A 13678-nucleotide genomic window follows, 5' to 3' on the forward strand; every position below is an offset into this window, starting at 1 on the left:
GACTCTGCCTCTAGTCACCCATGTTGAATCTCAACTTGCAGTGCACGGCTGGCTTTATGCTTCTGCCTTCTCCTCAGCCACCAGCCCAGCTGCTGCAAGCTCAGGATCAACCACAGCCACTTCTTAAGTACCACTTGGTCCAGAGGGGCCATTCATCTGTTGATGGACATATGGGCTGCTTCCGTGATCTAGCTATTATAAATTATGCTGCTATACCTGAGTTCGATCCCCGGTACAAAAAAAAATTATGCTGCTATAAACATGGATATTCATGTATCATTGTAATATGATGTCTTTAACTCTTTTGGGAAGATACCTAGAAGAATAGCTTGCTCAAATGGAATTTCTAGTTTTAGTTTTTCAAGGAATCTCCATACTGATTTCCATAGTGGTTGTACTAGTTTATATTCCCAGCAACAATGTAGAAGAGTTCCTTTTTTTTCCCAAAGCCCCACCAACATTTGTTATGATTTGATTTCTTGATGATAGCTATTCCTTCCAATATAAAAGGGAATCTCAGTTGTTTTAACTTGTGTTTCTCTAATGGCCAACAATTGAACATTTGTTTATGTGTTTATTGGCCATTCATATTTCTTCTTCTGAGAAGTGTCTATTCATTTCACTTGCCCATTTTTGATAGGGTCTTTTATTTGTGGGGTGTTAATTTTTTTCAGTTTTTAAAATATATTTTAGATATTAATTCTCTTGTCTGAGGAATTGCTGTCAACTCCACCTACCCCCCATTCTGTAAGTTGTCTTTTCACTCTGTCAGTTGTTTCCTTTGCTGTGCAGAAGACTTTGAATTTGATATGATCCCATTTATTGATTCTTGGTACTATTTCTTGTGCAATTGGGCTTTGCTTCTGTTTCTTCAGAGGAGCTCTAGTCTTTATCTTCACCTTGGATAGCATCTCTTGGCCTCCAGCACAGACTATTCAGCCTTCTGGTGCAGACCCTTCAGCCTTCCATTGCAGACTCTTTGGCCTTCTGATATGGACTTGCATGGGACACTACACTAGTTCCAGGCCTTTGGGTCTAGTCTGACTAGTCTGAGTCATTTGGGTCTCCAGTGTGCAGACAGACCTTTTGCACTCTTCCACACCTGAGTCTATGGGTGGCCTTTATAAGCCAATCTTGTAAATTCTTCTATATTTGTATATCTTGCATTACATCTGTTTCTCTAGTAAGCACTGACTGATGCAAGTAGGGTCATTGTTTCTATTTTAGCATTTAGATCTTTGATCCATTTTTATTTTAATTTAGTACATGTGGTGGATATGGATCTAGATTCAATCTTCTTCAATCATATAGATAGCCAGTTTTCCCAGCACCATTTATTAAAGAGGTACATTTCCTCCAGTATATTTTTGGCCCTTTTTCAAGGATCAAATAGCTGAATGTGCCTGGGGTTGTTTCTGCATCAGCTATTCTGTTCCACTGATCCACATGCCTATTTTTGTGCCAGTATCATGTTGTTTTTTAAAATCAGTGTATCTTTGTAATATAACTTGAAATCCAGGATTGTGATGCCTCCTGCTTTGCCCTTGTTACCCAGGATTGCTTTTACTTTTCTGGGTCTCTCCTGGTTCCACATGAATTAGGATTGTTTTTTCCAGTTCCGTGAGGGATGTTCTTGGTATTTTGATTGGGATTGCATTAAATCTGTGTATCAGTTTTGGGAGTATGGCCATTTTGACATTATTGGTTCTGCAGGGGACATGTTTTCATTTTCTGATGTCATTTTTCCTTTTCTTTGATCTCATTTTTCAGAATATTGTAGTTTTATCATTTTTTTTTTAGTTTTTTCATTTTATAAGTCTTTCACTTCCCTGGTTAGTTTGCTTCCAATGTATTTCATTTATCTGGATATTACTGCCAAATGCATCATTCTGTAATTTCTCTCTCAGTGAGTTCATTATTGGTGTATAAGGATGTTATGGATTTTTGTGTGTTGATTTTATATCCTCTGACATTGCTGAACTTGGTTATTAATTGTAGGAGTCGTTTGGTTAATTTTTTGGTTCTTCTATGTAGAGGATCATGTCATCTGCAAATAATTTGACTTCTTCCTTTCCTACATGTATCCCTTTTATCTATTTTTCTTGCCTGATTGCTTTAGCTAATGTTTCAAGTACTATTTTGAACAGGAGTGGTGATAGTGGACATTCTTGTATTGTTTCTGATTTTAGGTGGAAATCTTTCAGTTTCTCCCCATTTAATATGATGTTGACATTAGGTTTGTCACAGATGATTTTTATCAGATGGAGATAAGGTCTTTCTATATCTATTTTCTTCAGGTTTTTCAAAAAAAATCATCAATGGATATTGGGTTTTGTCAACAACTTTTTCTGCATCTACTGAGATGATCATGTGATTATTTTTCCTTGCTTCTCTTTATGTGATGCCTTACATTTATTGATTTCTTACACCGAACCATCCTTGCATCCCTGGGGTGAAGCCTACTTGGTCATGATGTATAATCTTTTTGATAATTTGTTGCACTCTGTTTGCTAGAATCTTGTTGAGGATTTTTGCATCTGTGTTTATTAAAGATATTGACCTATAATTCCCTGTTTTGGTTGGATTTTTGTCTGGTTTTGGAATCAGGGTAATGCTAGCTTCCAGAATGACTTTGGGAGTACTCCTTCCCCTTCAATTTCAATAAAGAGCTTGAGGAGTATCAGTGCTGTATCTTCTTTGAAGTTCTTGCAGAATTCAGCATCAAGTTCATTTGGACTTGGCCCTTTCTTAATTTTAATTAAGAAACATTTAATTTTTAAAAAATTACTACTTGAATTTCATTGCCTGTTATTGGCGTATTCAGGGTTTTATATTTTTTGGTTATGTTTGGTAATTCATATATATCTAGGAATTACCCATTTCTTCTGAATTCTCCAATTTATTGGCAGATAGTTTTGTGAAGTAGTTGCTAATAATCTTCATTCTTTTCCTTTTGCTGATTCCCTTCCTTTCTCTTCCACTTAACATCTCACCCTATCTGGTATGTTCATTCTTTTTTTTTTCTCCTGGTATGTTCTTTCTATTAGACATTTTGTCATTGTTAGACAGTTGTTTCTCTCCTTTTTTTTTTTTTTTTTGGTACTGGGGATTGAACTTGGGTCCTTGTGCTTGCACAGCAGGCGGCAAAACCACTGAGCTAAGTTCCTGGCTAGCTGCTTGTTTCTTTCTAGGATATCCTTGAGAATTTTTGGAGTGCTGGTTTGGTGATCAAGAATTTCTTCAGATGCCCTTTGTCATGGAAATATCTTATTTCTCCATCAATTTTGAAAGGTAGCTTTGCGGGATAAATGCTTCACTAAGTGCTCCTGGCTTTTAAGTTCAGTGTTGAGAAGTTGCTGTAATTCTAATGGGCTTACCTGTATAAATAATTTATTGAACTTCTCTGACAGCATTTAGTGACCTTGTTTTCTTGTGTTAGACTTCTGGGATTTTGACTAAGAAGTGCCATGGAGAAGTTCTTTTTTGATCATGGCTATTTGGTATTCTATATGCCTCAGTTATCTGTACATTAAGTTCTTTTCTCATATTTGGAAAGTTTTCTGCAATTATTTTAGTAAACAGGTTTTTAAATGCCATTTGTGCTATCTTCTAATTTTTCACTAAATCCAATTACAGTAAGTCCTTGATTTACAAACATTCTAGTTGAGAACTTTCACAGATATGAATGGACCTGGCATTATGAACATTCGGAGATGCAAATGAATCACGGAAGTAGCTCATCCCAACCCTAACCTTGTACTACCATTTTAAGGTAACTGTAAAAATAAAAATATTTTATGTAGAGTATCTTTGTGTGTGTGTTTGGGTTTTTTATGCTTTACACTGTATATTTGTGTCAAAGTTATATAAAACTTTGTCAGACTTACAAATGAATCTGACTTATGAATGTTCTCCTGGAATGGAACTCATTCGTAAGTTGGGGACTTACTATAATCTTAGGGTTTTTTTGCATCGTCTAGCAGCTCTTGGATATGTTTTTCATGTTCTCTTGTTGCTTTTAGGGTATTTGTCATTAATTGGTCACTGACAACAGCCCTGTCTTCTAGTTCTGACACTTCTGACACTGGTCACTACTGCCCATGCTTTTGTTAGAATTTTTCATTTCTTGAATTTTTGTTTGGTTCCTTTTTATGCAGTGTAATTCTTTTCTACGCTGGAGATTCATGTTTTGCATCATTTTGCTTAGATCAGCTAGTTTTTTATTAGTGTTATCAACAGACTCACTAATCGTTATATTAGTTCCATTATCTATTTTGTTATATCTTCTCTGAGCTCACCAAGTGCCTCATTGATCTGTTTTGTTTTTTTTTACAATCTCCTTTGTTATTCTTTTGAATGATTCAGCTGTGTGGCTTTTGATTTCCTCCCTTTGATGCCCATGGATCAGCTTTAGGGGAGTTGGGAGGTCTCGGAGGCATTTTGTTGCCTTGTCTTCTTATGCTTCTAGTTTTTATTTGATTTTTTTGTCTGTGTGTGCTGGTGTTTGCAGGTTGATAATACTGGAATGCTTTGTTGCTAGTACTGAGACCTCTTCAATGGTTGCTCTTCAGTGATGTGCTCTGAGTGTGGCTAACTATAGGTCTTTTCCTCTGTCCCAGAATCCAACCACCTTCATTTATTTGGGAGGGGAGGCTGCAGTGTATTTGGCTCACTATCCAGTTCTCTTGGAATAGGCCACAGAATTGTTAAAAAAATTTTTTTTTATTCAATAAGTTTATTGGTACATTTTAGGTATACAATATGATGACTTCATCATTGGGAATTTGTACCTTCACATGATATATCTTGGTTCTTATTTTTTTCCCCATTTCCTGGCCCTCCCTTCAACCCCTCCACCCCTCCTTATTTACAAAGACTTTGTTTCCATTTTTTCCTTTTCTCATATTTCTTCCTTTCCCTTTTTTCCTTTCCCCTACTCCTCACAATTTCCCTTCCCCTTTAGACCTTTTCTTCCTGTTTCACATTATCTATTATACATTTTGATCCTTATTTACACTTCCAGCTTCTCACACCAGAGAAACTATTTGGTATTTACACGTGTGTCCCATTTATTTCACTTAAGAGTACGGCCTCAATGTGCATCCATTTAGCTCTAAATGACCCTAGTTTCCCACTTTTTTATGACTGAGTAGTACTCCATTTTATAAAAAAACCCACATTTTCTTTATCCAGTCTCCAGTTAATGGGCAATTGGGCTGTTTTCAAGTTTTAGCTATGACAAACTGTGCCACTATAAACATGGGTGTGCACTTATTGCTGAGGTATGATTCTTTTAATTCTTTTGGGAAGATACCCAGCAGGGGAAGAGCTGGGTCAAATGGGACCTCTAATCCTAGTTTTTTGAGGTATCTCCATACTGATTTCCACAGTGGTTGCACCAGTATACACTCCCACCAACAATGGAGAAGGGTTCCTTTCTCCCCACAACCGTGCCAGCATTTGTTATTGGTTGATTTCTTGATAGCAGCCATTCTTTCTGGAGTGAGGTGGAATCTCAGTGTTGTTTTCATCTGCATCTCTCAAATGACCAGTGATGTTTAACATTTTGTCATATGTTTATTTGCTGCTTTTACTTCTTTGTCTGAGAAATGCCTGTTCATTTCACATGCCCATTTTTGAATTGGGTCTTTAAATTTGAGGGGGGGGTCTGATTTTTAAAAATTCTTTATATATTCTAGATAGTAGTCCCTTGTCTGAGGAACAGCTGGTAAAATTTTTCCCACATTGTAGGTTATCTCTTAGCTCTATTGGTGGTTTATCTTGCAGTGCAGAAGCTTTTTAATAAGATGAGATCCCAGTTGTTGGTTCTCTGTGTTAGTTCACGTGTGACTGAGGTTTTGTTCATAAAGTATTTTCCTATGCAATGTCTTCAAGAGTTCTACCTAACCTATCTTCCAGCAAGTTTAGTGTTTCTGTTTTAATATTTAGATCTTTAACCCATTTAGATTTTAGTTTAGTGCATGGTAAAAGATAGGGGTCTGGTTTTAATCTGTGGCAGGTTGAAATCCAGTTTTTCCAGCATCACTTATTAAAGACACTATCTTTCCTCCTGTAAGGGTGGTTGGCTCCTATGTCAAAGATGAGCTGGCTGAGTATGTCTGGAGTTATGTCTACATCTTCTAATCTAAGGCCACAATATTGTTAATGACACAAAGGCAACCCAGATATTGGTATATAGAAAAAAATCAGTTAATAGCAATAACTATGTCACCTTGGCTACAGTAGTAAAATCAGCAACAATAATAGTGTCAAAGACAAACTGGATATTCTCCCACCCTATTGTCTTAGTCACTTCTCTCATCACTAAGACAAAATACCTGAAACCCAAAGTTAAAGGAGGAAAGATTTATTTTGGCTCACAGTTTGTAGAAGTTTCAGTCCAGTCATCTGGCTCCAAGGCAGGGTGGCATGGCAGAAGGGCATCACAGAGGAGAAACCATTCATGCCAGGCAGAAAGCAGCAAAAGCAGCAAGCAGCAAGCTACAATAGCAGCCCTCTTTCGGTTCCTTATATTGTTCCTTATACCTGCCCTAAAGGCCCACTCAGGGTGGGGCACACCCAGGGTGGGGTGCCCTTAATCTTCACACCACACTATGAATCAATCCCAGCATCACATCCTTAATCTCAGCATCACCACACACTCTAGATCCAGCAACCTATGAAAAGCCCCACCTATGACTGCATGAGGCTTTGGGGGGACATCTAGATACAAGCCATGACACCTATGAACCAATAATTACCACCTTTAACCATCAAAAAGATTTATATTTATGGTATAATCCCTAAGACAAAGCAAATATTGACCTACAGTAAATATCTACTAAATGGAACAACTTTCACTAACAATAGAACAGTATTCAGCATAGCATAGAGTTAACTAGCTATTTAAAGATTCATAAAGCTTAATATACTAGTAAAGGATGAGGGGGTTGGGAACCAGAGAATGAGAAAATTAAAGTTTGGAAAATTTATCAATGTAAGATGAGAGAAAAATGAGATACAGGGATCCTATTGAGGTTTAAAGATAAACTGACAGTATTATAAAACTGTCAAAGAATGGAGATGGAAAAGAAGAAAAAAAGAAAAACACCAAAGTAAAGAAAAGAAGAAAAAAGGTATAAGGGGCAAAGAAAAAGAGAAAAAAAATAAAAGGGAGAAAAACCTCAACCGCCCTGCCCCTAGCCAATGAAGGAAAGAAAGAAACTTTTTAAAAAGTAAAAAAATTCCTGTGTTTTTAAATGAGTTGTGTCTTTCCAGGATATGCAGTCTTGGAATCCAGCAAATTACAATTTTGTCCACCTAGCTTTAGGGCCTGTGGGTTTGTGAGATGCCCTCCCTGCTTCAGACACCCCTCTGTCCTTTTGCCCCAGGCTGTGGAAACCGTCCAAGATGAGGTGTGTCCTTGTTCACACTGGCAGACAGGGAAAAGCAATCAGCCCTCTGGTCTTTGCTGGATGTAGGCTTCGGGGTGGAGGTTCAAGGAGACTGTTGGACTGAAGGTCAACACTTGCCAGGCCTGGTTTTTCACTAGGGAGTGCAGGGCCAATGTCCTTCCTGGGCTGAATTTAAACATCTTAGGGGATCTATGTCTTGCTTGCAACTCCTCCAGGGCCGTTTCCTATGGAGGTCTCTCACCCAGTGACTGTGGGAATCCCTGAAGCTGCTGCCAGGTCTGCACTTTCTCCCTGGGTCTTTTGGACCTCCAAGCTTACTTTCTCTTCCCTAATATTTTGTCTATTTTCCCATATGGAACATACCCACGTTCAATGGAATATGACTAGTCCTTCCCAGCCTCCATGGCCCTGTCCTAACTTCTAACAGTGAAATTAGCTTTCATTTGTACAAATGAACCCTGCAGCTTGTACTTTTCCACGTCTGGCTTCGCTTCCTTTCTCAACATTACCATTAGGAGACTTGTCAAAATAATAATAATGATAATAATAATAATAATGATAATTGGCAGCACTGGGGGTAGAATCTAAGGTGTTCACATTGAGCTCTATCTCCCGCTATTTAAAAACAATTTTTAAAAAAACTCAGAGTCTCCCTAAGTTGCTAAATTGCCGAGGGTGTGCTGGAACTTGTGATCTTCCTACCTCAGCCTCCTAGAAAGCTGGGATTACCTGAGTGAACCACCACCACACCTGGCAGAGATAGGTCAAAATTCTTGTCTCACCGTATTTTGAAATTATGTTAGAACTCTGAAAGAAGTTCCTAAATCCCAGTAAAGAAACAGTTTTACTTTAATACCGGAAGTACACAGTTTAGGGAACCTCGTAAGTGTGTATAACCTACGAATTCTTGCCTCCCACGGACTCCTCCTCAGCTCTTCTGACCCTACTTAGGGAACCGCCTCCCCGCCCCCGCCTTCCTCCCCACAGATCCCTGCATAGCCTCGGTCTGCGACTGCGCAGAGCGCGCCCGGATACCGTGTCTGATCACGTGACTGCCCCTGGCCGACCAAGATGGTGGCGTCCTGTGTGGCTTTCCTGCTGCTGTCTCTGTTTCTACCGCTACTGCTGCTGGGCTGGTGGAAGCGCTGGCATCGTGGGCTCGCGGCTCGGCACGTGGTGGTCGTGGTGTTGGGCGACGTGGGCCGCAGCCCCCGTATGCAGTACCACGCGCTGTCCTTGGTTAAGTCGGGGTTCTCCGTGACCCTTCTGGGGTTCTGCAGTGAGTACCCCAGAGCCTGGGAGGGAGGCCTCTCCGAGTGCTGACCCTTGGCTTAATTCTAGGAGGTGAAAAGACTGAGATTGGAAGAGTCTGGTAACCGCATCAGTGTGCAGCTACCCTTGTCAGAATGTCTGAGCTGACAGGCAACCTAACTTCTGCCAGTCCTCATTCCTCGGTGGAGACTAGGGCTCTTTCACCTCTACCCGTGTGCAGGCAGTAGTGTCTGCTTGTTCATTTTGGTCCAAGTTGATGGCTTGGTGGACAACTCACGTCCATCACAGGGAACAGTGGGAACAGCACTGGTTGCCTTTGCTCCCAGTGTCTGCTATCCCAGGATGATGTTGGAGTGGGACATCCTAGGCATGTCCCAGTGGTGGGAAAATTCCATTATTCTGTAGAGTCTAGGTCAGTTTGAGTTCCTACTTTATACCAGGTGTGGGTTGAATACAGGTATTGGATACGATTTGAGCTCTCCCTCTGTGAGCATTCTAGTATAGTATGGACAAAAATTAGCCTCGTTCTCTGGCTACTCATGAACAGAGAGATTTTTGAAGTCTCATTTTCCAAAAACACTTTCCACTATTCAGCCTAGGATTGTGGAATTATCTGACTTTAGATTGCTCCATCTACTACATTAAAGGGCATGTTTACATTTAATTCACAGACTCCAAACCCCACAGTGAGCTCTTGGAGAGTGACAAAATTCAGGTCGTGAAACTGACAGAACTTCAGGGTCTTGCAGGTAGGAGGAAGTCAACTCCAGAATCCTCTGACTCAGTTTGGGTTGTTTGTGGGAAAATGGGCAGATTGCTAGGAGCTTCTTTGGTAGTGATAAGTGTTTTCTGTCTTGTAGTTGGGCCCCGGGTTCTCCGATATGGGGTCAAAGTTGTGTTTCAAGCAGTGTACTTGCTCTGGAAGTTGATGTGGAGGGAGCCAGCAGCCTACATCTTTCTCCAGGTATGTGTCAGCCCCTGCTTCCCTCTCTGAGAACCTCTGTTAACAGTTTTCTTTACTTTCCAGCCTTTTATAAATTCACAAATTGGCCTGGGTGGTGGTAGACCATATAGTTAACATTCATGAGGTGCTGGGTTTGATTCCCAGTACCACACACATAAAATATGCACAAATTGATAAATAAATTGCATAATCATGTCTGTGAATAAACTTTTACAGTCATGAGTAGGACCTTACGAGTAGAGGCCTGTAGTTTGTGTCCATACTATTTATGGTCCCCATTCATAGTGTTTTTCTGTGTCATTACAGATGGAGTCTTACTTTGCACTTAGTACTTGTCTAAGTGTTTTACATGTATCACCTCATCAGTCCTGTCAAGAATGCTAAGAGTAGGTTCTTATAGTCCTTGTGCTTTTGAGATGGCAAAACCTGGACCCAGAGAGGTTCTATAAGTGGCCCATCATCACACAGCCAAGAAGTGGTAGAGTCAAGATTTGAATCTAGGTAGTCTGGTTCTAGAAGGTTAAGCTTTTAACCTTCACCAGTTTTTTTTTGTTTTGTTTTTTTGTTTTGTTTTGTTTTTTGAGGCAGGGTCTCCCTCTGTAATTCAGGCTGGCCCTAAACTCACTATGTAGCCCAGGCTGGCCTCAAACTCCCGGTGATCCTCCTGCCTCAGCCTCCGGGATGCTGGGATTACAGGCATGCGCCACCACACCCGGCAGTTTTTAACATCTAGAAGCATCTTTTAGTGGGCTACACTGAGTTCCAACATGTAATGGAGCTTATTTAGTTTCATCTTGACAGATACTCAAAATCTTCCTGACCTTTTTGGTTTTATTTTTGGTGCTTGTACCTCTTGTATGCTAGGATAACACTCTACCTGTTTTTCTTTGTTTTTTTAACCTTTACAACTAGTGCAGCTGACAGTATAATAAATATACATCAGTGTCATAGTTCACTTTTTTCCTTGAGATAAATTGCTGGCTGTAGAATTGTTTGGTGAAAATTTATGCACTTTTAAAATGTTGGGGTAGGATACTGGCTAGCCTTAGAATAGGGTTGGGCCCAGCTGTTCCCCCCTAATGAGGGTGCTCCTTCTCTGCCATGTTTACCGTTGCCCGTTGATGTTGAGCTTTAAAGTTTATCTTCTGGTAATGGAAAATAGCATATCTTTGTTTCGTGTGTTTATTTCCTTCATTATGGACAATTTGATTATTGGCTAATTCTGTTGCTTTTTTTCTCCATTTTTTTTGTGGTACCCAAGATCAAACTCAGGACCTTGTGCTTGCCAGGCAGATGAGGTGCCACTGAGCTACATTCCCTGCGCAGTTGCTTTTGAGTTTTTATACCTTTCTTTGGTGGCAGAGAGGGTCTTTCTTCAGCCTGCTGGTTATCTAGAGCTCCGTAAAGATACTTGTCTCTTTGCCAAGTGTGTGGCAAGTGTTCTCACTCAGGTTTCTATGGACTATGGTGTGAGTTTCCTCTTCTGCATAAGCCTTTCTCTCTCCTAGAATCCCCCAGGCCTGCCGAGCATTTCTGTCTGCTGGCTGGTGGGCTGCCTGTGTGGGAGCAAACTGGTCATCGACTGGCACAACTACGGTTACTCCATCATGGCCCTGGTGCATGGCGCTACACACCCGATTGTCCTGCTGGCCAAGTGGTGAGAGTCTGGGAGGAGGGTGGAGGTACCTCCCTAAAACCCTGTCAGGGTAAGTGGGACGAGGAGCCAGGGGAGTGGGGAGAGTTGTCAGCTACTTGGAGCCCGAGTGTAGTGTCTGCCTCGGTGTGCACTTCCAGCCAAAGGCTGGCAGTGGCTGTGGCCTTTACCCCTAGGGCCTTGTTTTATTGGTGGTGGTGACAGTAGCTGTGGCAGCTCCTAACAGTCCCTGAGTTCCTGTTGCATACAGGCCTCAGGCCAGACCCTTTATGTATCTGTCCCATTCATTTCCCACTGCCTCCCAGTCAGGAAAGCTGGGAAGAGAGTGATGCTGCCTCTTGGCATGGAGGCAATAAGAGGATTCACCCAACCATCCTATTCCAGAGCTCTCTCTGCCTCTGTAGGGAAGAAGAGGCTGTGCTAGTCTAGTGGGATTAGGTACTCTTGAATTTCTCTTCCCTTTCTACCCCTAAGACCAGGGCTCCAGCCTTGGTTTGGAGCCAGCATGTGTCTCACACCTCTCTGACATTTACTACACTTCTTTGTATACACTGAGAGCAAGCACGACCTCCACTGTGATAGCACAGGGCAGCTGAGGTTCAGATATGCAGCCTTTGTCATATTTTTTCCTTTTTATTGTACAAAAGGCTGGATCTCACTCCTGCCGTGTATGCAGCTTCCTTTTAAAGTAACTCCGTTTAAGCTGAAAAGTGACACGACATGAGGAAGGTGTGGAAAAAGTAAGGTGCGGAGAGACTTAGGGAGTGAGAACTCTGGCAGGTTGGGTGATTCCAGCTCTGCAACCCCTCCTGGGTTGAGGAGCATCAAGGCATGTGGATGGCATGGTGGCATCGGAGGCCCAACCAGGACTCTGTGGTGACCCCGATATGTCTTTGCAGGTATGAGAAATTCTTCGGGCGGTTGTCCCACCTGAACCTATGTGTGACCAATGCTATGCGGGAGGACCTGGCGGAGAACTGGTGCATCAGGTGTGGGGGGCCCAGGACACTTGCTGTCTTGAGGGTGGAGTGGGACCCCAGGGTTGGTTGAGAGCGGCAGTGCCCGCTGTGCCATATTGGCGAGCCATGTGGAAGTACCCAGGGACCAGGGGATGGTCACTGGTTTGGGGAAGCCAAGGGAGGTAGGGGTGATGGGGAGTGGAGTCTTTGCTGGGCAGTTTGCTGGTAGAACCTCTGTGTGCTTTCCCAAGTAATTCTAAAGGTTTTGTTGTCATTGGGATTCTGCAAGTGCCCTTGTCTTTCTGGGTCCTCTCTTCCTAAGGCTTCCCCACCCCACCCCCATCTCATTGCAGGGCTGTGACTGTCTATGACAAGCCAGCATCTTTCTTTAAGGAGACGCCCCTGGACCTGCAGCATGAGCTCTTCATGAAGCTGGGTCGCACCCATTCTCTGTTTATGGGCTGGTGCGTCTTCATCCTCAGCTGCCTTTTCTCATGCCCATGCTATCCTGGTCTCTCCTGTCTCTCCCTGCAGACTTGGGGACACACTAATCCAGGAGGTGGCAAACTAAGGCTGCAGCCCTGCCTGTTTCTGTAGTTTTGTTGGAACACAGCTCAGTCTCTCTCGTGTCTGTGGCCTACAGCAGCGCAGCTGGGTTTTGCAGCAGAGACCATCTGTCCTGCAAAGCCTAAAGTCATCACTCTCTGGCCCTTTAAGGAAGGATTTGCTGAGCCCTGTGCTCCCTTGTCCCCCCTGGCCCCCCACCAGAGGTTCCTGTGCCTGTGGCAGGGTCTGTGACCTTTGTGTCCTCAAGGTGTGTCTCGGGCTAAGGAGAGGATCCACTGCCGCCCTCTACGCATCCTGTCTGGGTCCTTCTGTAACCCACATCCTGATGATAAGGATAGAGCAGTGGGCCCTGTGTGGGGGTGGGGGTGGGGTGCACACCAAGTGGCTTGTTTGCTGTGTGACCTCAGCACATGGAAACAGATGATTGTTTGGAAGAGTTGGCGGGGTGCTGACATGGCCTGGTGCCCCAACCTTGGGAGTCCATGGTGGGAGGTGGCTGTGTTGGCTTTCTCATCACTGAGGCATGACCTGATGCCTGCAGTTTAAAGGAGAAGAGATTTTACTTGGCTCATGGTTTCCGGAACATTGTGGCAGAAGGGCATGGTGGAGGAACACTGCTCTACCCTTAGTAGCCGGGAAGCAGAGGGGGAATGGAGGAGCTGAGGAGGGGAGGAGGGAGCCCCCACCCTGTGACTCACCTCTTCCAACCAGGCTGCGCACTGCACACTTAGCTATGAACTATGAGTATAGCACCCTGGTGATCCAGCCGCCTTGCAAAAGGTGAAAACAGAACTTTGGGGGGACACTATTATTTTTAAATTTTTATTTTTATTAGTCCGTGTTTGCA

At 42.6% G+C, this 13678-nt stretch overlaps 1 protein-coding gene across 5 annotated transcripts in view; it reads left to right on the plus strand.

Annotated features, from left to right (window-relative positions):
* The window catches only part of Alg1 (ALG1 chitobiosyldiphosphodolichol beta-mannosyltransferase), a 28941-nt gene that overhangs the window by 9084 nt on the left and 6179 nt on the right, over window positions 1-13678 (plus strand). For 2 of the 5 annotated variants that reach the window (XM_021244427.2, XM_087203012.1), the window contains exons 2-7: window positions 8403-8694; window positions 9359-9436; window positions 9548-9651; window positions 11160-11308; window positions 12205-12294; window positions 12618-12728. In XM_021244427.2, coding sequence (XP_021100086.2) covers window positions 8487-8694; window positions 9359-9436; window positions 9548-9651; window positions 11160-11308; window positions 12205-12294; window positions 12618-12728 — 740 coding nt within the window. In that variant the 5' untranslated portion in view covers window positions 8403-8486. The remainder of the gene's footprint in view (window positions 1-8402; window positions 8695-9358; window positions 9437-9547; window positions 9652-11159; window positions 11309-12204; window positions 12295-12617; window positions 12729-13678) is intronic. The other 3 variants (XM_021244429.2, XM_004864844.4, XM_021244428.2) reach the window with 2 other exon arrangements.

Source organism: Heterocephalus glaber, unplaced genomic scaffold (assembly GCF_053883595.1).
Source record: "Heterocephalus glaber isolate CG9 unplaced genomic scaffold, H.glaber_assembly_v1.0 deba00001781, whole genome shotgun sequence".
NCBI classification, from domain to species: domain Eukaryota; kingdom Metazoa; phylum Chordata; class Mammalia; order Rodentia; family Bathyergidae; genus Heterocephalus; species Heterocephalus glaber.